Consider the following 24604-nt stretch of genomic DNA (forward strand, 5'->3'; position numbering starts at 1 on the left):
TATACTCTTCTTGTGATGAATTGAATCTTTACCCTTTGAAATTTTGTCATGTCGGATTGAATATTCAGAGATGAGAACACATGATATATGTCTTGCGGTATGAATACTGGAGGTGACAATTGGGGTATCTTATTGATTCACTTGATATATGTTATGGCATTCAACTCGCGGATTCCCGCGGTGATATTGGGGTAATCTATGCATAGGGGTTGATGCACGTTTTTCTCCGACAGAAACTTTGGGGTCTCTTTATAGTTCTTTGTGTGGATTGAGTACTATGAATATGAATATGCTTTGGTGTTATTCTAGTACGAACTCTAGGATAGATCGAACGGAAACAATAGCTTTGTGTTATTTTGTAACACCCCAAAATTTTGACCTTGTTTTATTAATTAAAATTTTGCCAGGAAATTAAATTTTTATTTTCTGGATTTATCCTTTGATTTCAGAACCTCTCTTTTCTTTAATATTGTGTAGTTTTTACCTCAAGTGGAAACTTTCCAAAAATATTATTGGACTTGTACACTCTCTCAATAAAACAATTCTTCATCAGTGGATTTATTTGCATAATAGTTTTTCCTGAGCTTTATTCTTTTAAAATGATTTTTCCATAAATTTGGAGCCTCTTGTGCACTACAACCATTTGATAAATGCATTTAAAATTTTCACCAAAATTTGGGGATGTCATGTGATGTTTCCACATCACTTTTATGCAAAAATATCTTTTGGTCATTGGAGATTTTGAGCTCTACACCAAATTTTCAAATCTAGTCCAGTAGGTATTTTTGCACTACAACCTATTTAAATATTTCTTTAAAAATTCTTCCAAGTGTTTGGAGATGTCAGTAGATGCATATACTTCAACTTTATGCATTAACCCACTGGTGTTCTTTGAAAAAATTGAGCAAATCATCCTCATCTTCATTCTGGTCCAGTTTGGCTTTTTCTACTGCAACCCTAATTTATATTGCTCTAGTGCCCATGAGCTTTTTCCTGCTTGTAGTCCTCCATACAAAACCCTTAAGTCCAGGAGAGTGGACCCATTGGAGTATTTTTGGTTCATGAGATGATAGCTTTTAGTTTCTGCTCAAAATTGGTATTCTCAAATATTTGCACTAACAAGTTTCTGGTCTTGACCAACTAACCTTGCCACCCTCTTTATCATCTAAAGAGACACTGGTCTGGAGTTTTTGGCCACCCCAAGAGTTCCCTAGATGCTCATGGCATTCTGTCGAGCACCTTGCGTTCATGGACAGCTTTGGCATAGTTTTATGTTTGCACTATGATCTTGCCCCTCTGGACAAACCAGCATGTCCACTAGTCTCCTAGCCGCCACTGACCCAGGCCTGCTAATCCCCAGCCTCATCCTAATCCTCTAGCACGCCCTGGCATTACGTCGAGCACGTAGCGTGCGTGCGCTGGGCGTGGCCAGAGCGCGCGTTTTGCACGTGCGTGCGCACGGGTCGCCGCGTCCCGCCCTGGCCCTCGCTTGCCTGCAGAGCCACGCCCTGCCCTCGCCCGCTCGCCAGAACCCTCCAAGCCACCCTGGCGCCCTGCAGCGCCACCATCAGAGCTCCCTTGGTGGCACGCCGGCGTCGGCAGCAGCTCCTGCCGTGGGCGGCGCCGCCCAAGCCACCCGCGCGCGCCAGCTGCCCCCTGGAACAGCTCGAGCTCATCCACAAACTCGTCGGCAAGCGCTCGTCGCCGCCACGTCGCCCTGCAGCTACAGAACGGCTGTCGCCGGCGTTCTTATCCACGGCCACCGCGGAACCGACCTCGTCCAACTATAAATAGGAGTCCCCGAGCTCGTCCAGACCCTCAGGCGACCTCAGGCCATCCCCCCTAGTGCTCCCCTAGCCGCGGATTGACCGGAAGAGGCCGTCTTCCCCATCTCCAGCAGGTTCGGCCGCCGCCGCCCTCCGGTCCATTTCGTCGCAAGCAAGGCCTCCCTAGTCCTTCCAGCGCCACCGACCGACTCCCCTTGACCGTGCGAAGCTGCCCAGCACCTCAAACTCACTCGGGAACCATCGTAGCCCAAAGCCCCTAACCTCCCGAGGCTGCTGTCCGCCGCGGAGCTCGCCGCCGGCGACTCCCTCCATCCCCGCCTCCTCCTCGACCACCGGGAGGACCGCCCCGAACCAGCGGATCCATCCCCGCCCTCAGAATCCTGCGGGGAGCCGCCGTTCGTCGACGGCGATCGCCGGAGTCCCGCCTCCGCTCGGGCAGAGGAAGAGGAGGGAGAGGCGACTGGTCAAACCTGACCAGTGGGCCCCGTGGACCCACTGTCAGTGACCCCGAGCCGGCCCGCGCTGTTTTAAGTGAAAGCGTAAACCCAGAAGTACGTCTCCTCCGTCTCGAAAGCGCATTTCTATTCGAACCGTTTTCTTTTGTGTTTTATTTAAAAACAGAACTTTGACTAAACTTTGACTGGCTATAGCTTTTAAAATATAAGTCCAAATGACTTGATTCTTTTTCTGTTGTTTCTCAAATTCTGTCTATTTTATTTTAGTATTTATTTGAAAATTTTCCAAACAACATTTTTGTTCTGTTTTGAAACTATGTGTTAATTTGGATATTTTCAAAAATAGGATTTTTGGAGAGAGGAGAAAACTTTCAAAAGTTCTGGAATGCACCCTGCCTCTCCACAACTTGAAGGCGAGCATTCTGAACCCTGGCATAATATTTTTGTGTGTTGTTTGTTAGGTTTACAACACCACCTTGACATGGAGCATTCGTTATTTTATGTGACGATACAATCATACGCATGAGTGCATAATGGAGTTTCTTTGCTGTTAGAAATGGATATGCTGGTGATAGTAATCATCCTTGTAAGCTGCTCATGCATACCGGAAGGAAGCCGGGAAAGTCTCTGTCTTGGGTAGACACGAGCTTGTCCCTAGTTCCTCGTCGAGACGAGTGTGTCCGGTATGGCATGATGAGGTAGGATGAGTGGTGATTCTGTCGGTTAATTGAAGTATATTTGTGATGCTAATCATACAGGGAATACTTGGACCTCCTGAGTCGGCCGTAGATCGAGTCTTGTTCCAGTAACCCCCATACTTGTTTCGTACTACCACTTGTCTCTACCGCCGGTAGGGTACGGTTCAGTAAGTTGTCAACCCCTTCAAGCACACACCGTACAGAGAGGCCATGGTGGAAGATACCGGAGGCATTCGGTAGGCATGCCACCTGGTCCGGGGGCATGGGTGTTTCCGGTTGTAGCCGAGGGGAGTGGCTTCCCTAGTTTGCGCGCGTGATCCCATGCTAATCGAGGTTGTAGCCTCCCCACTTAGAGTTTTGCTTGACAGGTGTCGTGGGTGATTTCAGACACCGGTAAGTTAGGCTGGTGTGTGCGGTCAAGTGTGTTTTCAATTAAAAGACCGTAGACGGAATTAGTCCCGAGGGACTAAATAAATCCGTTATTCGTGGGTAAAGAGTACACCCTCTGCAGAGGTTAAACCTATTCGAATAGTCGTGTCCATGGGTAAGGACTACAGTCTGAGATGGGTCAAGTGTTGGTCTTAGTGTTGGTCTTCGGAGGAGAAACTGCTAAATCAGAACATTGGTTATGGCCTGTGACATATGATGATGATGATTATTGTAGACTAACCATTTACGTTGTTTGAATTATTGAGTATCCCTGGGACGGTTCTACCTCCTGGATATTCACTGTGATTATTCTTATTTATAAGCCCTTTATGTGGTGTCGCTCAGACGCCCGACTGTGGCATGCTTGTTATTTAAATTATTTATAAGCCCTTTATGTGGTGTCGCTCAGACGCCCAACTGTGGCATGCTTGTTATTTAAATTATTTATAAGCCCTTTATGTGGTGTCGCTCAGACGCCCGACTGTGGCATGCTTGTTATTTAAATCATTAATAAGCCCTTTATGTGGTGTCGCTCAGACGCCCGACTGTGGCATGCTTGTTATTTAAATTATTTATAAGCCCTTTCTGTGGTGTCGTACAGACGCCCGACTGTGGCATGCTTGTTATTTAAATTATTTATAAGCCCTTTCTGTGGTGTCGTACAGACGCCCGACTGTGGCATGCTTGTTATTTCTTTTATTTATAAGCCCTTTATGTGGTGTCGCTCAGACGCCCGACTGAGGCATGATTTATCTTATTATCCTTTCGAGGCGTCGCTTCAGACACTCGATCGGTGCATTCTATTTCTATTCCCGTATTGCATATTCATATTTTATATGAACAACCTACATGCGTGCATCATGGATATTTTTTTTATCTCGTGACTGACGTGATGATCATAGAATATTTCGGAGCATGATTATCCCTTGTTATATTATACCCGTGTTCATAATGTTTGCGAGTACATTCAAAAGTACTCACTGGCTTGTCCCTGGCTATTGTCTTGGCCAGATTTCTCGCACGGAGAGGAGCGTTGCGATGACAGCCCCGGAACCTACGCAATGGTGATAGCAGCCTCGCGAAGATAGGAGTTATCCCGGTCAGCTGTTCCTGTGGGAAATGGAGTCCCATAGACGCAGATGAACCACGAACCGCTTCCGCCATCAACCACTAGAAACCAAGTGTTGTACTCATAGGCCACAATGGTCTTGTACTACATATTTTGTACTTTGCTTGGAATTTCTGTATCAAGTTGGTGCCTCATCAGCTAACAGTAATCCTGGGGCTGGTGAGCACAAGGGCCATTTTCTGGGAAATTAATATCCCGAAACCCGGTCCTGACATATTTTAGTACGAACTCTTGAATAGATCGAACAGAAAGAATAGCTTTGAGGTGGCTTCGTACCCTACAAACAATTCCTATCTTTTGTTCTCCGCTAATAGGAACTCGGGAGTGATTCTTCGTTACACTTTGAGGAATAATAATATGATCCAACTATGTTAGCACTGTTGAGAGATTGCACTAGCGAAAGTACGGACCCTAGGCCTTGTTTTTAAGCATTGCAAAACCATTTTTGTGCCCGTTTACTATTAGTCACCTTGCTGTTTTTATAATTTCATATTACAAAAACCAATATCTACTATCCATATTACACTTTTATCACCATCTCTTCGCCGAACTAGTGCACCTATACAATTTGCCATTGTATTGGATGTGTTGGGGACACAAGAGATTTCTTGTATTTGGTTGCAGCGTCGTTTGAGAGAGACCATCTTCATCCTACACCTCTCACAGTTTGATAAACCTTAGGTCATCGACTTGAGGGAAAATTGCTACTGTCCTACAAAACTCTGCGCTTGGAGGCCCAACACATGTCTACAAGAATAAAGTTGCGTAGTAGACATCACTAAGTCGCCAAAGACGGAAAACGTCGGCGGTGGTGGCGCTCGGGTTCGACGGTTGCGTCATTTCCGGTGGTCTTCGGGGCTCGGGAAGCGATTGTCGAGGTGCTCCTCGTCGTGGTGAACTCATGCATGGCTTCGATGTTGTCAGTCTCGCCCTCTACGCCGGCGGCGGCTTGCCAGAGTTGCGGTCGTGCTTGGGTGCATCGGGGAGGGGGGTGCACGAAATGGACGCCCTGGTGCTCTCCTGGACAAGCAGATGGGTTAGGGGATATAAGAGAGATGTGCACGTCGGTTGGTGACCAAATACACGGCGGAGGCTCACCGGCGGCGGCGGAATAGCTCCTCGCAACATGGCGGTAGAGGCTTAGATGTTTCCAAGCGGCCTGGCGGCATATTGGTGCGAGCGAGCTTGGGAAATGGAAGAGGAGGCCGAGGAGGATTTATAGGGAGGCTGGGAGGTGCTGGGTACGTCTAGGCGTATCATAGGGATGCCGGCGCCGGCGGTTGTGGATTTTGGCCGTTCATGTGAGAGGTGGGTGGTGGAGCTGACAAGCGAGCCCCACGCGTGAGTGAGAGAGATAATGTGGGTGGTGGTTGTCGCTTGATTAAGAACGAATGGCTACGATTAGATCCTATCATACCGGGTCCCTTAAGTTAGAGGGGGGCTTACTGGGCTGGCTGGGTCGGCCTGGTTCACTAGATTGCGCTGGCACGCGCATGAGAGGGGGTGGGGGTGGACTAGTATGGTTCGTCCCGAGTCTTTCTTATTTAAACCCATAATTTAAATGAGTTTGAATTGGCCCAAATTCAAATCATTTTAAATTATTTGAACACGAAACTAAACCAATAGAACTAGGGAAAATATAATCTTAGGAAGATTCATTTCCTACCCATATCGAATTTTGAAAAGACCATTTTATGCAAAGGTAATTCATATGGCTATAGAATAAAGTCAAATTTGGTATATTTTTTGGGTTTATAAAATAGCCAATATGCAATGAAACCATGATATGCATATGCTCTATTGTTCATATCCTGAATTTGAAAATTTGGTATGTGACATGCTCTTTGCATGGTGGAGGGAGGGGAATGATTGATAAAATGTCCCTACCATATGTTATGCATAGTCTTCAACTCACTATGTTCCAAATACATCTCGCTAAAGGAAAGAAAAGATGATTTACCGATTCATATTTGCTATAGAAAAGACATCCGGGTTCACAACTTCTACTCCTATGGAGAAGAGCATCTCTAGTTAGGGTGATTTGTTTTCAAAACTAACCAGAGGAATGTCCTTACTCTAAGAGGTATTTTAACTTCCCACAAAAAAGTTATAAGGCATCTTACTCCTCACTTGCTTTCAGTGTGATTTGTACCCACTTTTTTGTACGTGTGCCCCTGTCAAATTTTAATCCCATGTTTCGAAGGAGGATACATACCATGCGTGTCCTCTTTTTTGGGAGATAAAAAATAAATAAGAATGTGCATTTCCTCAAACTAAATTCCTCTTCTTCGGATCAAATTTGAAGTAGCCGATACAGTGTCTTGGCTATCTATTTCTTTTAGAAAAATAAAATCAGATCCATCCTTTTGATGAACGAATATGTCGTGTGGAGGTCTGTCCACGTGTACGTATCCTGTGGCGTACCCCCCGAAAATTCAAAATTTCGAGAACCGGAGCGGGCGGGCGAAAGCAGCCGCCCCCGAGCTGCCAAACGGGTGGGCCCCACATCGTCTGCGCAGTCACCCATCGGATGCCGCGGTCGCGCCGCCTCCCTCCTCCAATCGCTGGCCGGCCACTTTCCCCGCCTCGCCCAGCCTGTTCGTCCGCTTCCCAGCTCGCCGCGCTCCCCTCCCGGCGGTCAAACCCGAAGCCCACGGGCCGCCTTGCCGGCATCGCGCTCCTCGGCGGATGGGGCCGCCGCCGGGCGACGTGGTGGTGATCAGCTCCGACGAGGACGAGGGCTCCCCGAGGCGGTCTGTCTCGCCCGGCTCCCTCGGATGGGTCGCGTTGCGCGGGGACTCGCCGCCGCCGGTGCCAGTGCCGCGGAGGAAGAAGGGCAAGTCCCGCGGCGTTCGCGCCAGAAAGGACAACGACGACAACGACGACGACTGCGTGATCCTGGACGGCGACCCTGACGGGCCGGCTGTGGTTGCGTGCGCCAAGGGGAGGGGCGCGGGGGACGGCGCGTCAGACGAGGTGGAGATCGTCGCGGTCAAAGGCAAGGTACAGATTGGTTTGCTCCCTTCCGCTTCGATCCACGCAATTTTTGCGCATTTCACTGAAGCAGTGCGAACCTTGTTACGCTGGAGTCCGTGCCTAGAGATGAGCAGACCACTGATTTCGTCGGAAATTTCATTTCGAATCGAACCGTGGCTCAGACTCGGAATCACAACCTTGGCTCAGACTCAGAGAACATAGAGAAAACCCATACCAAGGAGTATAAGTATTGCACGTTCACTGCTTCAGAATATACTTTCCCGAAAGACTTTCACTGTTCAACCTGTAACATGGAGGTGGTCTGCTGAAGTATCTGTCCGTGTTATTCATCCTTACTGTCGATGAGCATCTTCAGTTTTACTGCAGTTTGCCTGTGGACTGTGTTGGCATTCTAAATCGCAGCTACTACATGCCATCCTTCTGCAGATAGCGTGCAAGGATTTCCCTCACCCGCGGCATTTATGTTCTGAATTGCCCTTTAGCACCACTCCTCACCCAAAGCATTGTAAAATGGTAAGTCACAGGCATTGTCACCCCCTGTCCCTGATTCTGTTGGTAATATGATTACAGTAGCAGAGTTGACAGCATAGCTTTTGTAATGCGGCCCCGTTGCTGTTCTTTTTCTTTTCAAATGCAGTGCTACTGTTATGTGTGTGATGCTCCAGCTCCATGCAAGCAATGGGGCAAAGGCCTCTTGAATGGTGGTCATTGTCATGCCACCGACAAGGACACAAAGTGGGTAACACTGAGGCAATCATTCAAGCGCAACTTTGAGCCGGGCGAGGAGGCCACTGTGTCCGCTGGGAACCTACCCTATGGCTTTGACACCGAGCGCCTTCGCCAGTTCTTCAGGTACTCCTGAACTCTCACGTTCTCATAGGTGAGCCTTCTTAGTTCTCACAGGTGGCTGGATTGATTGGTTATACGCATTACTTGTTGAGCATGCAGTTGTAACTTCTTGATAAACCCTGAAATAATGTAAATATGTTTCTTATCAAGACTGATTGCATTGCTTCCTCGCCTTATCTAGGTTATTCATGCAGTGCGTGGTTCTGTTTCGTCGGTGTTCTTTGTATGGTTTTTCTCTATGTTCTAAAACACAGTGTCTTATTTTGCTGATGTTCAGATCATTTACAACAAGGGAACAGGCAAGAGTTGTGGACAGGGGAACTGGTTTTGACATCGAGCGCCTTGGCCAGCTCTTCAGGTACGCCCAAACTCTCACGTTCTCATAGGCGAACCTTCTTAGTTCTCACAGGCGGCTGGATTGATCGTTATACTCATTAATTGTTGAGCATGCAGTTTTAAGTTCTTGTTAAACCCTGAAATAATTTAAATATGTTTCTTATCAAGACTGATTGTATTGCTTCCTCGCCTTATCTAGGCTATTCTTGCAGTGCGCGGTTCTGTTTCCGTCGGTGTTCTTTGTATGGGTTTTCTCTATGTTCTAAAACACAGTGTCTACTTTGCTGATGTGCAGATCATTTACAACACGGGAACAGGCAAGAGCTGTGGACAGGGAAACTGGCTGAGTATGTTGTGCAGAATTTCCATCTGCGTGTGAGTATGTTTCATAAATGATAACTTGATATATGACAAATGTCCTTAATTAAATTTAGAAGGGACTTGTTCTCCTATGATCATGTCTTAGCTGTGCAGCTCATGTGCTCATAGTTAAAGCACTATGGTTGGAATGTCTGCCCCCAGTTTGCATTTGCATACCTTTCATGTATATGTAATATGTTCCTATGGTAATATGATGCGGTACATGTTTCTGGTTTGCATACAAAGTTAATCTTTTTCACAACTGTGCTCTTAGTTTCTGATTTAGGGAACACCTAAATCTGAACACAAGCCAACCTAATTGCCCTCTTCGTTCTTCTAATTTGTTTACTAGGGTGTTCCTTGACCTTTTAGCTGTTATTACTTCTTGAGGTCAGTATTATGTGCAACTTGTGTACCTCGGTTTACCGAGATAATCGGCGCCACAGCTGTTCTGTCGGTTGCCAAGTATATGATGGCACACTTTCATGTTTTGAGTTTGAGGTTTGCAGGCTTGGAAGGGACGCAAAACTGCGAGTTTGAGTCCCAAGATAGGAATGAACACTGAGAGGGTTTTAGGTGTTGGGTTTTGCAGGTTTCGCTAGGAACATCATTAGTTTTCTTGCCATGCTTCTCTCTCTTTCTAATGTTACTTACTACCTCCGTATAGCTGATAATGCCATAACTATTTTACAGACTTATCATGTTTCTTTTTCTTCATAAATCCTATAAGTTTTCATCAACAGCTGATGTCCAACAAAATAACCATTTAGTTTGTCATGGAAGCATCTCATGATCCTGTAAATGCTTACCATCTTTAGAGATTATATTTCAGGCGTAAAACGTCGTGTATTAGGAACGGAACGGAACGGAAGGAATATTTTGCATCACAATTTGGTCTCAGGGTCTCTAAACAAAAACTTAACCTACACATCCAGACAGACATGCAACCCTATTCTTCACTAGACGGCTTGCTTTGCTGCCCTGCTGCCGCCGCTTCTGGTGGCGTCGCGGTTGTCTCATCGTCGCCGACCTTGTGAATCACCAAGCATGGACCGCCGTCCCGCTGGAACGCCCATATCTGGATTTCGTCCATCGCTTCCAGGCCACTCCCGTCGACGAAGCTTCCGTGGTCTCCGAATTTCAGCACCGTGCTGCCGTTAGATTCCCATCGTGTCAGCTGAGCATCCATCCGGTCGCCGGCACGGTTGACGCAGACCGGCACGACGAGCCCGCCGGGCTTCTTCCGCCGCGCCCTATGGCACGCCTGCGGTTCCGGCCTCTCCCGGGGGTTTGCCAGCTTGGCGGCGCGGCGCTGCTCGTCGGAGAGGAGCGGGAGGAGGCGGCCGGTGGCATCGCCGTGCGGCATCGACAAGCGGCTCTGCTGCAGGTCGAGGTCCGACCGCTGGACGCGCTTCTCGGCGATGAAGTGGAGCGGGTGGTCGAGCAGGAGGCCCAACCTTGCGCGTATCCAGACCGGCTCCGGCGGGCCTGGTTGCTGTCCAGCGGCCGGCGGCGAAACGGCATCAGCGGGCTCACCGGAGAAGGGTGCCGCCGCGGCGCTGCTTGAGCCGGGCTCCAGCGTGGACGCGGCGTCGTTCGCTGTGACCTCCGTGGGTTTGGCTTCAGCGTCGCCACCGGCGGTTTCCGATGGCGATGTCGAGCAATATCGCTCCATGGTCGTTCGTAGGTGCAATGTCGATCGTTATCGTCTGTTGATTCAGCAAGTTGAGTCCTCCTGGCGTGAGAATATACTCCCTCCGTCCGGAAATACTTGTCGAAGAAATGGGTAAAAATGGATGTATCTAGAACTAAAATGCGTCTAGATACATAAGTATTTCCGGACGGAGGGAGTATATAGTACCGGAACGGGTGGATGATGGACATGCATTTGGACTCGAATTAGGATTCCGCATTCAAGTGTCCGTCTCTGGTTCGTGTCCAAAGTGTTCGTGCGATGATGATGGCGGTAATCCGAGCTGGAGTAGTAAACAAACTTCTCGCGGCGAGCGGCGAGCGGCGATGACCATTATTTATATTTTGGACCACAAATTTTTTTTTTTTTGACCATGGCAAACTTATTGCTTAGACAATGACAAATTTGTTTTGTACACACCAATTTTTTTTTTTGAATGAACCAAGAAAATGTTTATCACATACACCATATAAATTCTGTTTTGTAAATAAAATGAAACATATAAAATTTGTTGAACATTTTCTTTTGTATACAATGGCTAATTACGTGAACTTCACATGTCAACTTTCTTTCCAGAGGGCTGGGTGAAGGCCAACTCGGACGGTGCATTCTCACAAAACCGAGACAAAGGTGGGGCGGGGGTGTGCTAAGGGATCAGAATGACGCTTTCAGAGCTAAAAAATGGTACATGTATGGGCCTGCTACAAAAGGTTACAGGCCTTTCCTTAAATAATCTCCACCGCCCCCTTGATTTTCACCAGGGTGGCCCTTCCCTCCACCTTAATCCAATTAAAATCCGCCAGATCAATATCAGCCTGTAAACATTATGTAATTGTTTTTTTGAGAAAAGGCTAGACGCCCGACTTTATAAATAAAGCCAATCACCACGAGTACCATACAGAACAGGGTATGTCGAAAGGGGAATAACAAGGAGGCAACCAAGCAGGGTTGCAAAGTACAGTACAACCACTAGGGCAAAAGGCACGCAGGCCTAGGCAGCAAAAGAAGACTAAGCATTACTGAGCTTGAGGAGCTTGAGATGGTACGACATGATGACCAAGGTTGATGGCAGCCGCGCGGATCTTGGCTATGAGGGAATTGAAAGCATCCACGTCTCCAGCTTTAAACAGAGGCGCCACTGCTGTAAGAAAGCAACCATTTTAAACAGGCAATCAGAAGGCTTGTTAGGGAAAACATGCTCAATAGTAAATTTATTCCTGGTTGTCCATAAGCTCCAGCACAAAGCCGCAAAGAAAACCCAGAAGATCCTATGCCTCTGCCCCGACAGGTTGCGGGATAGCTCAAATAGATCGTTAAAGCTTTGGGGGCTCCAGGTGCACGAGAGCCACGAGCGAACGCAGCTCCAACCAAACCGCGCCAATGGGCAGTTGAAGAGAATGTGTTCCGTGTCTTCCACCACTCCTCAAAGGGTGCAAGCTGGGTTAGCATTGCCATGCCGTTTAATGATTTGGTCGCTAGCCGGGAGTTTACGTCTGAGGGCTTGCCATAGAAAAATCTTGATTTTTAGGGGGATCCGGGCTTGCCACAGCCCCTTGAAGCGGTCATCAGTCCTACCAGGAATGAGCTTGTTATAAAGAGATTTGATCGAGAAGCGGCCCGAAGCAGAGTGAGGCCAAACCAACACGTCAGGGGACTCCGAGAGCGGGGGGATCAGGGCAATGAGGTCTTGCCAAGAAGAGAACTCTTCAGAAGTGAGAGTCCGGCGGAAGGCAAAGTCCCACTCAGCAGCTGCCAAAGAAGCCACCGAGGCATTTGGGTTGGAGACATAAGTAAAAAGCGAAGGAAAGGCCACGGCAAGGGGACCGGTGCCCGTCCACCAATCAAGCCAGAAGCGGGTGGATGTCCCATCTCCAACCCGGAAACGTACCAAGCCTCTGAAAGTATCGCGAAGTTTCAGCAAGGACGACCAAAATTGCGATCCGGACCTGACAGTCAACATGAGGGCGGGGCAATTCGGGAAGTATTTAGCCTTCAGGATCCGGATCCACACAGAATTAGGAGGTTCAGAGTATAAGCGCCACCACCATTTCATCATAAGACATTGATTCATGACAGCGGTGTAAGTGATACCGAGTCCGCCGAACTTCTTGGGTCTGCACATGAGTTTCCATTTCACCATTCTAAAAAATTTCTTGTTCTCAGCCGTGTTCCAGAAGAAGGCGCTACGGTCCTTGTCAAAAGACGCATGGTTGCTTGCGAAAAGGCGGTAGAAGCCCATGATGAAAGTTGGGAGAGAGGATAGACTAGAGTTGGTAAGCACCACTTTACCAGCAGTGGACTGATAACGACCCCTCCCAAGGCGCTACCTGTCCACCCACTTTCTTCTCGAGCGGACGAAAGGATTCCGCCTTAATCCGCCTATGAGAGATAGGGACACCCAGGTAGGTAGTCGGGAAAGTGCCCAAGGAGCAATTCATAAGGTTAGCGATACGTTGTTGCTCCGGGGAGTCACAGCTGAGGACGAACACCTCGCTCTTGCTGAAATCGATTTTAAGACCAGAAAGGTACTCAAAGCATAGGAGAATGAATTTCAGGTTTGCAAGCTGCAGGTCGTCCTTCTCAATGAGGATGATCGTGTCATCCGCGTATTGTAGGTGAGACAAGCCGTTAGCCCCTAATGTAGATCTGTGTTCGTATCCGCTCGGCCCCCGCGTCGCCTGACCGGGCGACTCAGGCGGCGGCTAGGGTTCCTGAGCGCCACCTCCCCCACCCCTCCTCTCCCTCCTTGTCGCCACCTGAGGTGGTCGCGGGGCAAGCCCGCGCGGCCGCCAGTGACGGTGGCGGCGAGGCCCTCGTCGCTGCTGCAGTGGAGGATCTGGATCCCAGGGGCGGCGGCCCCTGCCGGTGTGGCGTCACCGTTCTTGCCCTGAACGGCGCTCGCGGAGGGCTCTGGCCGGCATCCTTGACTGCGGGGGCGGTGGGGCGTCGGCGCCCGGTGGCTACAGCGTGGAGGCCTCCTCTTCCTCGCCAGATCTGGAGGTTTGCCGCCCCCAATTCGCTCCCTCCCCCTCTGCGCTTGTTTTCCCGCGGCTGGTCACTGGATCCGGTGGAGTTTGGAGCTGGTGATGCAGATCGGGACCGGGGGAAACCCCTGGCCGGCTGGTTCGGCCCGGCATCGACGTCGGCCTTGGGCGACGTTTCCTTCTTGGAGGCGGTGTCGTGGTCTCCTTCTCCCCACCTCCGTTTCCTCTCCCGGGTGAAAACCCAAAATCCGATCGGATTGGGCAGCGGCGGTGCCGCGTGTGTCGTTCCCTCCATGGAGGCGTTGCCTGGGGAGTGTGGATTCGGGCGTAGGGTTGCTGAAGGTGGGGTTTTTGGCCAGCAGCAGGTGCAGTGCCTCTCGCTGTCCCGCTGTCCGCCTCTCTGTTGTTGCTCGGCGGCTTTCCTGCAGCCTTTAGACGTTCTTGGCGCGTGATGGTGTGGCCGGCTTGGTGTGCTCTCTTCGTCAAGGAGGTCATGACTTGTGTTTGCTTTGGATCCGGGAAGCGGCATTCTCTAGCTCTCGGTGAGCGTCTCCCATGTCCGACGGTAGTCGTCTTTCGAGCCAAGACGAGAGGGTGGTGCCCCTCTTCGGCGGTGGAGGGAGGTGTTGTCCCCAAGCTTCAGAGCATAACCATGTTCATGCCGCCCACTCATTGTCCCAGTGGCGTTCCTCATGTGTCTTCGGCGCCTGAGGGTTGCGGTCATCGGTTTATGCCAGTTGTGCTCTTTCTTAGTATCTCTTGTAACTAGCTCTCCGATGTGTTGTAAGTTCAGAGTGCCCCCTTGTATCTTTCGGGCTTGTCTTGTTGTTCGTTTTCGTGTCGTTTGTATGCTGCTCGTGTAATCCTGGCCGGTTGATGGCTTTATTAATTCAAAGTCGGGTTAGGTCTGAGCCTACTTGGGCCAAGCCTTTCTCTAAAAAAAGGACAATCCGTCGGGGAAAAGGTGAGTGGCAACGTTTTTAATATGGCCATTAGTTGCTGCGGAATCCAGCATTTTGGCGAGGGCATCAGCGACGAAATTGAAGAGCAGGGGGGAGCTGGGGTCTCCCTGCCTGAGGCCCCGACCGTAGATGTAGCATTCCTCTTTAGAGCTGTAGCGTGCCATCCCTACAACCATGCTTCATGTCCGGAGAAGGTGGAGGTTCTGGCGTGTAGACGAGCTATACAAGTGGCCATGGAGATAAATGTTCAGAAGCTGCGCCTAGAACTAGATAACGTGGGAGTGGTGGCAGCAATTAACAACCCAGCTAGAGACCTCTCCGCGTTGGGGTCGTGCGTGCAGGAGATCAAAGAAATGCTTCAACATTTCATGGAGGTGAAAGTAACGTGGGTAAGTAGAGATGCCAATAGTGCCGCAGACAAATTAGCTAAATTAGGCTTAGGCGACGATCTATGTAAGGTTTGATTTTCTGTACCAATTGCATTCTGGCGACTATTTCGGACGAGATTCCTATTTACAGTTAAGTATAAAGCGACCAAGCTTTCGCGGGCAAATTCACGCTCATCCCCGGCTGGACCACCAAATCGACCTCCTCTGTCATCCAACACACCTATGGGCGATGTCTGCCGCCGGAAGACCGCATGACCTAAGCTGCACCGCTCAGAACCGTGGCCTCGCCTGGGTGAGCCAGGCAGAGGGGCCCTCGCCGGTGCGCCGCCGATGCGGACGATGCACACGTCCAGAACACCCACGTGGATCTCCACCGCAACCATATCCCAGGGCCGCGGCGGAGGAAGGCCCTACCACCATCATCCCGCTTTGCCCCACGGAGCTCCGGCAGCGGCGAGGAGGGGGGCGGCGACGGCTCAAAGCTCTAAATCGAATCGGAAGGAAGAGAATCGGGAGGAAGGGGGTGGAGGAGAGGGGCGGTGGCGGCGTGGAAGGAGATGACGGCTGAATCCTGAAGGTTCGGTTCTTCGGAGAAGTGCGACCAACGTGCACCGACGGAGACGACTTGTCATGTATTCGTGGCGCCAAAAAGGCGATTTCGCACGTGGTATGCAGGCAGTGGAGTTGATTTTTCTTCGTTAAAAGCGCCGAGATGCATCCTCATATCTGCCCGTTTGCCGTCTCCTATCACGCGGACTTGTCACTGCCTCCTGGCGCACCCCGACCACGGCACCGGCGACCGGCGTGCGGCGCGGAGCCTGGCCACGTACGTACATACGCTTTGTTCGCCGCGCCGTCGAGCGTTGATCGAGCCGGCGGTCATCGGGTCAAACAAATCAAGCTGCAGACGACCTTCGATCGGCGGCGACATATATAACATGATCCGCGCAGGCGCTCAGGGTCATTGCCAACTCCACGCATCATCGTCTCGGCAATTAGACACCACTTCCAAGTTCCAACTACAATCCTCCGGCGAGCGGCGGACAGGTTCACGGCCATGGCTTCTTCTTCTTCTCCGAGGACGATGAGAGCCGTGCAGTACGACAGGTACGGCGGAGGAGCCGAAGGCCTCAAGGTACGTACGCCGGTACACGGCACGAATCGACTTGATGTACAAACACGTACTCACTTGACTGATTCACCGGTGCACTTTCAGCATGTGGAGGTGCCGATCCCGTCGCCCAAGAAGGGCGAGCTGCTGCTCAGGATGGAGGCGGCCAGCATCAACCGGGTGGACTGGAAGTTCCAGAACGGCAAGGCGCGGCCCTTCCTGCCCAGCAAGTTCCCCTTCACCCCCGTCTGCGAGCTCACCGGCGAAGTCGTGGAGCTGGGCGCCGGAGTCAGCGGCTTCAGCCAGGGCGACAAGGTCATCGCCGTCAACTTCCCGGTACGTAAGAATTAATACATCAGCTGCAACTGTCATGTGTAATTTGCTACCGTGGCCTGACGTACGTGCGGTGCGGTGTTGTTGTGTTTGTTCATCAGGGTGGCGGCGGGCTGGCCGAGTACGCGGTGGTGCCGGCGTCGCAAGCAGCGCTGAGGCCTCCAGAGGTGTCCGCGGTGGAGGGCGCCTGCCTGCCGATCGCCGCGTTCACGGCGCTCGCCGCGCTCAGGGCGGCCGGGGTCGGCCTCGACGCCGGCGACGGCCGTCCCAAGAACGTGCTGGTGACCGCGGCCTCGGGCGGCGTCGGCACCTTCGCCGTGCAGCTGGCGAGCCTCGCGGGGCACCACCACGTCACGGCCACCTGCGGCGCGCGCAACCTGGACCTCATCCGGAGCCTGGGGGCCGACGAGGCGCTGGACTATGACACCCCGGAGGGCGCCGCGCTGCGCGGGCCGTCCGGCCCGAAGCACGACGCGGTGGTGCACTGCGGGGAGGGGTTCCCGTGGTCGGCCTTCAAGCCGGCGCTGGCCGACGCCGGCGGCGTGGTGGTGGACCTCACCCCGCGCCTCGCGTCCGTCGCCGTCGCGGTGCTCCATTGGGTGCTCTTCTCCAGGAAGAAGCTGGTGCCGCTGATCGCGTCTGCCAAGGAGGAGGACATGGAGGCGCTGCTGGGCATGGTGAGTCAGGGGAAGCTCCGGGTGGTGATCGACTCGCGGTACCCGCTGAGCAGGGCGCACGAGGGCTGGGCCAAGAGCATGAGCGGCCACGCCACCGGCAAGGTCGTCGTCGACATGGGCGTCGCCGATGACACAGAGTGATGATGCTAGTACTACTACAATACGTAAATTCAAAGTAAATAGTTGCAGTGATACCGATTGCCGAAGATGATAGAGCTGCTCCCATCTGTCCAAGAATGTAAAGAAGCCCATTGCGATACATCATGTGATTAATGACGTCTTGATAATCTTCAACAGGTTGAAGTTTCTACGGATTTGCTATTTCTCATGTGCCTGAAATTCCTTCTCGTGTTAGTCACTTTTTTTCTTCTTCATTCCTTCCCTCTTGGTCGGACCTTGCAGGAGAAGCTCGCCAGTGAAGAACTAGCCCCACCATCTATATTAGGGTGAAGACGTGAAGTAATGGCCCCATTATCTATCTTAGGGATGGGAGGAGGGGTGTGGGGATCGCCGGAGATTTTCATAGGTGATGTCGGGCTTAGAGGGATGGCCGGGGCGGTGGCTAGCAACAATGGTGGGGGAGGTTGAGGGGAAGGCGGGGCGCAGCAGCGCCCGCCGGCCGTAGGTGGTGCAGGCTGGCGGTTAGGGTGGGGTAGGCTGCAGGATCGGGAGGAGGAAGAAGGAAGGGAGGAAGACGATGAACAGTCTCGATCGATTTTGGACCATTGGATCGAAATCTGACAATTCATATAAAAATGACTATTTTTTCAGGCACCTGACAAATAGAGCCTCCCAAGCTTGCTTTTGGATGTGGTGCTTAGCATTTGCTTGCTCCTTATATCCATGTTCATTTATTCGTTGCCACTTAAGTTAAGTGATTTAGGTTCTGTTAGTAAAAAGTTCCTTGGCACATCCTATGTTGCTACTTTTTATTCAAAGTAATGCCTTATATAATTTTTGAAATGGAGGTAACTTTTTTGCCACATTCATTGATTAAGAAGAAGAGGGTTGGTCTGTTAATTAACGGAAAAAGGTTAAAACCATCACAATCCACCGAGTGGTGTACACAACATGCGCACGCGTGCGCGCACACACACTATTGTAAAGAAAGCTTCGTCGAGGTAGCAGATAGACGTCATCGTCATCACTTCTCTCCAAGCACATGGTATCGTCATCACTTCTCGCCAAGCACATGGTATCGTCATCCCAACTATCCGAGCAAGCGAGGTCGACTTCGTTGCACACAAGCACGAACCTAGCTCGCACCATAGAGGTCATGTGAAGCCACATAAAGATCCATGCCAATCACTCAGCCGCCCGGGGACATCACATTTTCTATTTTTTTTTTGAGATAGTCACAATTTCTATTTCGATGGAGAGCAAGGTATCTTCCTCCTCCCCTCTCTCTAGCATTTTCTCGAACACCTCATGTGCATGAGAGGGAGGTAGGGGAGCTCCGCCGCCGACTGACCTGGCTCCATGGCTCGTTGGGTTCGTGTGCATAAAACGGAGTTGACTTTGCCGCCATGTCATCCCTGACAAGTGGGTCCCGCATGTCAAAGACGCGGTCATCAAACTCACCTGGTAGTTTTTTTGCCACAAAATTAGGCAAATGTGATAGTTTTCTGCCACGGTTAACAATGTGGTAGTTTTGTGTGTTCCAGGGACATAAACCCCGATAGCTTCAAAAAAAAAAGGAGTGTCTAACTATCATACGTCTGTTTTTCAAATTGGTTTAGGTTGTTTTTTAGTCCAGTCATTCGATGACATGTGGCGTCATTTGTTTTTTCAGTCCAACCCATGAAAGAAAAGCGACTGTTTTCATTTCACTTTCAGGTCGAATTCCCTCCCCCCCTCTGGACCTTCTAATGGGCTGAGTTTGCAGATATAGTTCACGGATCCAATAAACAAGCAAAAACGCAATCCACCAAGAAAGTTGTGTAGCTCGCTGAACCAAGCAGCTGGGCATTAGCTCACGACAGCCTACAGCCTCCCATGGTTGATCCACTCAGCTACGCTTCCAAATTCAGTAAAAAAAAAGAGAAAATTGAATCTTACCTTATGATTCATGCAAAAAAAAAACACTAGGAAAAGAGAGAGATACCCATAGTTGTTGCTGGCATTCCTATACAAAAAAGAAGATATATCACAAATTGCCACATCAGGTAAAAAACTAAAAATGAACTGACCTTGAGGAAATTAGCTCTACAGAGGATCAGTAAGTGCAGATTGACTAACGTACTGAGGGCACAAAAAGATGAAAGGAAAAAAGGCTGAAAACTACATCTACAAAAAGCAGTAGGTGAAAACATGACTTCAAAACTGACCTACCATAAAAAAACATGAAATACTAAAAAAAATGAAAAAAGTTCAGCAATGCCAAAATGAGATTATCACCCTACTTTACTTGGATGGAAAAAAGGGTCATACCATTTCAAAAAGCAAACTAACAAAGAAAAATTATCTGAAATACTGATTCATAAAAAAGCAAAAGGTTCAACTGACAAAATACTTATTCATGTAGCTTGAAAAGCTAAATAAATAACAAAACATCCACTGGATTACATATTGTTCCATCGACTGTAACAATAAAAAACAGGAGTGCGCACGGCCTCCTGACTAAACTGTAGCAACTCTTGATGATCATGATCAATTTGAACTCCTCAAAATGTGTTTCGCCTGATGTTGATTAGTACACCATCACCACTCCTTCTCGAACAGAAACTCCTTCCACCCCACTTTAAATTCAACTCGACTGTCCATGCAAGTCTTGTACACATCAGTGGTGATCCTCCCTGTTCCCAGATGTATGCCAGCCAGACCATCCGCCGCAATCTGGAGATAGAAAACTACCTTGAAATGTATCATATTCCCACTAAACTAGAACCAAATATGGTATCATAACCCGAAAACTAAACAAACACTGAACTTGAGCCGAATATGGTACCTATATTCCTATAATTAAACTGAAACTAAAAAAGATAAATGGCTAAACTGCCAAAACTGAACTGTCAGAAGTAGATGCTCCTCCAACCAACCTGGCGACTCCACACAATAATTATCAAGAAGTAAGCACTAAAAAAAATCTAGGAGATAAACAGAAGTGACACAGTGAGCAAAAACATAGGGTCTGCAGAGTCATACATGCCTATCACTTAGAGCATACATGTGTACTGATTTGTCTGATGATTATCCAGGATGGGACTGAAGAAAAAGAGATTGGAGACTGAACAATGACAAAACAAACGCTTGAGAGATAGATGATATAAGTACTGAAATAAAGGGATTGTCATCCTAGAAGAGCCGTGCAATTTCGTAGACTGGGAAACATAAATAGACAAGGTTTGTTGTCCTACAAGAGCCACGCAATTTTGATTACCCAGCACCAAAGGCCGAAGAATGACTTGCAAATTATGTGTGCACTTCAGAAAATGATGAATGAAAATGAAAGGAAAGTATAACACAAAAGGATAAATGGTAAATAAGAAATGATGGATGAGAATTATGACAAGACCTGAAATATTAAACTAAAATTAAAATAGATAGATCTGGACTGACTAAAAAAACAAATGACTGGATTATAAAACTGAAGATAATGGCTAAACTATCAAAACTAAACCGCGACGAGCTAAATGCTTCTCCTGAGAAGTAGTTCTAATAACCTAAAACTAAAGACTGCCCACACACACCCTGATCTATAGTGATAACTAGTGATCTGAATAAGAAGCTGATGCATGGTTGCCACACTTGAACTGAAGACTAAAGAAAGAAATAGATTACTGAAGAAAAATCCACTACGAAGAAGACTGAAAATAACATAGGACATGACTAAAATAATTTGCACTGGGAAAAATTCACTCAAAATGAAACACTGGAAAAAAAGAGATTAATGATAGAATTAACTGAAGACATTGACTGAAAAGGACAAGATTGAATAACAGTGGGCAGCAGAGGACCCTGAAACTGAAGGCAACCTAATGAAAAAAAGATTAATGATAGAATGAAAGACTGAACACCATAGGACAAAATGAAACACACCTACAGAAAACTGAGGATGAATTTCTTCACTGATTGGAGCAAACACTACACATAACTGAACACAAGCTAATTGGAGAACTGAAGAATAGAGAGAAGCTGAAGATTAAGTGAAATTGTTAATTGAACTGAAGAGCTAACGACTGAATGAAAAATGAAAAATGAAAATACTACAATAATCTGAAGAGAATCTGAACAATGACCAAAGTTAATCACAACATAAAAGACTTACAAAAATAACTACATGACTGAAAACTGAATAACTATGGACATGTACTGAACTAAGAAATACAGAAAAAGAATAAAGACTGATAACCAAGACATGGGTGCCGATCCTTAGGGTTATTGACGACTAATAACTAAAAGATATTTTTTTTTTCGAGAATGACGGGGGGGCCAGGGCCCCACCGGTTGTTGTATTACTCGAAAGACTTGGCAGTCATACAGAGTTTTTCATCGAAGAGATAAAAAACTACCAACTAAGCAGCAAAAACCGAAGAGGGGGAGAGGGAGAGTTACAGGGCCGAAAGAAAAAAAGCACGCGTCTCCAGGAACAGCGCGCGATCAGGAGCGTTGCAACGGTGGCTCCAGAGCATGATGTCGTCCGCAGTTCTGGAGAGGATGTCGCCAACGTCGCAGTCGACGCCGTTGAACGTGGCGTTGTTCCGGGCTTTCCAGATCTGCCAAAGCAGCACTAGGAGCCCGTCCTTCCAGAGCGGAGGCGAGGTCGGAGCACCCGGGGGCGAGGAGAGAATCCCGCCAACCGAGTCGAAGGGGCCCAGTCCAAGGCGGCGCTAGGTGGAGGCTGCGCGCGCGCACGAGGTGAAAATATGCACAGCAGTCTCCTCCGCGGAGCAGGAGGCACACATACTAGAGGGGGGCGCAGTTCTTCGCGAACAGGTTCACACGCGTGCTGAGGCGGTCACGAGCCAGCAAGCAAGTGAAGATCTTGATCTTCCTGGGAAGTTTGGAGCACCAAATGTCGATGGAGGTCTGACAGAGCACTCCATTGGAGGAGAGAACCCGAAACGTAGCGCGTGAGCTGAACGCTAGGTCCTCGCCCCAAGCCATGAACCGGCGGTCCGGAGTGTCACCAAGCTGCAGGGCACGGATGAGAGCCCGGACCTCTCCCAGCTGAGAAGCAGCTACAGAGGAGAGGCGTCTCTGAAGATGAAGACCGTCGAGGGCGACCGCCGCCACGGAGGCGTTGGGGCGCGTGGAGTGGGAGAAGAGCGCCGCGTACTCGAAGCAGAGGGCACCACCGGGGCACCAGCAGTCATGCCAGAAGGAGGTAGTGCGCCCGTCCCCAAGCGCCACACGGGTGATGGCCCTGTACGTGGGGAGCCCCCGGCGGACGATGACCTCGAGGAAGGAAGGAGCCGAAGAGCAGTCGCCAACGTCCCCCTGATGCTGCGGAGGAACCAGCTCTTCCAAGGGGGACAGTCCGGTTGGTGAAGCTTGTGGACGAAGTTGAGGAGCAGGCACATGTTCTGTCGTCGTAGATCGCGGATCCCGAAGCCACCCTCCTGCACATCTGCACACGCATTATCCCAAGCAACAAGACAGCGAGCGCCAGAGCACGTATCCTTGCCGGTCCAAAAAAAAGGCACGACGTCTACGGTCGATCATCTCAATCACACCAGAGGGAAGCAGATAGGAGCACATAAAATAAGTAGAGAGGTTATTAAGGACGGCATTACAAAGTACCATTCGGCCACCAGAGGAAAGGAGCAGGGCACGCCAGCCCGAAAGGTAACGGTCGAAAGAACGGATGAGGGGGTCATAGGCGGAGATGGGGAGCTTATGGGGAGACAGGGGGAGTCCTAAGTAGGGTTGAGGAAAAGAAGAGATAGGGCAGCCCAGCATCCCAGCCAAGGCCGCCGACAGTTCACCACTGCAGTGCATCGGGATGAACCCAGATTTGTGGAAGTTTATGGCTAGTCCGGTAGCGAGGGCAAAAGCGTCCAGCAAGGTTTTGAGGTGGGTAACCGAGGGAATGTTAGCGCGGCAGAGGATAAGGGTATCGTCGGCGTATTGCAGAACGGGGCACGGGAGGGAAGGGTCAATGGGGTGGGCGAGCCGCCCCTCGTCGGAAGCACGGCGAATGAGACGTTGAAGGACATCCGCAATGATAATAAAAAGGTAGGGGGAGAGCGCGTCTCCCTGACGCAGGCCGTTGCGACAAAGGATCCAGTCCCCAGGAACATTATTCACGAGAACCGAGGTGTGACCGGTAGACAAAATAGCGCGAATCCAACCGCACCACTTAGAGTCAAAACCCCGAGCCGAGAGGACGGCAAGGAGGCTGGCCAAGTTGACGGAGTCGAACGCCTTCCGGAAATCGATTTTAAACACCACAGTAGGAGCTCGCCGGGTGTGGCAAACGCGAAGAAGGTCAGCAGCGTAGACAATATTCTCAGAGATGCGGCGGCCAGGGAGGAACCCGGTCTGATCGGGGTCAACTAGAGAGTGAATGTAGCGCTGCAAACGGGAGCACAACGTTTTGGTGATGGCCTTCATGATGCAGTTTTGCAGGGAGATGGGGCGGAAATCAGACTAGCTCCTTAGAGGGGTACTTATAACTAGCTCCGAAGACTAAGAACTGGAAACAAAGACTAAAGACTGAAGAAATGACACATAACTCTGAAACTACTTGCAAAAATAACTCTGAAACTGATGGAATGAACCATGAACCAAGTAAATGAAACAGACTGAAAACATAAAAGAGAGACTAAATATTCTCCATTAGAAGATGATTAAACTATCATTCTTTTATCACAAACCTAAATGATGAATCAAACACCTATACAAAAATTGGTATTAATAACAGAAATAACAGAGGAAATTTACTATATATGAAAACTGAACTAGGGTGAGTAGATTTACCAGAATAAACAGAAGAAAATCCCTCAATATGAGAAAAAATGATGCCAAAATACTAAGAAAATGAACTGAAAATCGAAAATCAAACACATCTAGCAGAGAATTAAGATCTAAAACATAAAAACTTTAGGAAAATACATACAAAATGAATCTGAAGGAATGAAGAGGACTAACTGAAAAAGAGGAACCACATACACTACCCGTGGAACACCAGAAGGCGTATGCCTAAGAAATCCCCTACTTCTTCCTCCTGCGAAAGGGAGGAGATGTTGGTGAAGGAGATGAAGAGTTCGTCGGAGAGAGAAATGAAAAAATAGGGAGAGGAAATGAAATATGTGAGCATGTCTCCAAAGAAAGTTATGCTTGCCATCTCAGTCAACCTGAAACGAGACATAATGAAATTCCTTCCACACTCCTTGTCTTCTGTCACTAAAGCAGCACTGTTTGGCAGGCCCAACACAAAATGAAATGAACCCATTGAAATGCTTTACTTCTCT

General features: G+C 49.3%; 2 protein-coding genes across 4 annotated transcripts; both read left to right on the forward strand.

Annotated features, from left to right (window-relative positions):
• The first annotated feature begins 6941 nt into the window (after nucleotides 1–6941).
• LOC109763322 (uncharacterized) lies at nucleotides 6942–11629 on the forward strand. 3 transcript variants are annotated; one of them, XM_040390577.3, is made up of 6 exons: nucleotides 6950–7501; nucleotides 7922–8008; nucleotides 8133–8347; nucleotides 8622–8702; nucleotides 8976–9055; nucleotides 11310–11629. In XM_040390577.3, exons 1-5 carry the CDS (start codon nucleotides 7187–7189, stop codon nucleotides 9025–9027), a joined length of 750 nt encoding a protein of 249 aa, XP_040246511.1. In that variant the 5' UTR covers nucleotides 6950–7186; the 3' UTR covers nucleotides 9028–9055; nucleotides 11310–11629. The 3 variants fall into 3 exon arrangements, 2 of the variants coding, with proteins under 2 accessions (XP_040246511.1, XP_073356595.1); XR_005757658.3 differs by lacking the exon at nucleotides 11310–11629 and having other exon boundaries at nucleotides 6942–7501; nucleotides 8133–8375; nucleotides 8976–9285; XM_073500494.1 differs by lacking the exon at nucleotides 11310–11629 and having other exon boundaries at nucleotides 6953–7501; nucleotides 8976–9285.
• Nucleotides 11630–15926: 4297 nt separating this feature from the next.
• On the forward strand, nucleotides 15927–17499 carry LOC109763321 (chloroplast envelope quinone oxidoreductase homolog). The gene is made up of 3 exons (XM_020322157.3): nucleotides 15927–16203; nucleotides 16285–16515; nucleotides 16614–17499. Exons 1-3 carry the CDS (start codon nucleotides 16126–16128, stop codon nucleotides 17328–17330), a joined length of 1026 nt encoding a protein of 341 aa, XP_020177746.1. The 5' UTR covers nucleotides 15927–16125; the 3' UTR covers nucleotides 17331–17499.
• The last annotated feature ends 7105 nt before the right edge of the window (nucleotides 17500–24604 follow it).

Source organism: Aegilops tauschii, chromosome 5, assembly GCF_002575655.3.
Source record: "Aegilops tauschii subsp. strangulata cultivar AL8/78 chromosome 5, Aet v6.0, whole genome shotgun sequence".
NCBI lineage: Eukaryota > Viridiplantae > Streptophyta > Magnoliopsida > Poales > Poaceae > Aegilops > Aegilops tauschii.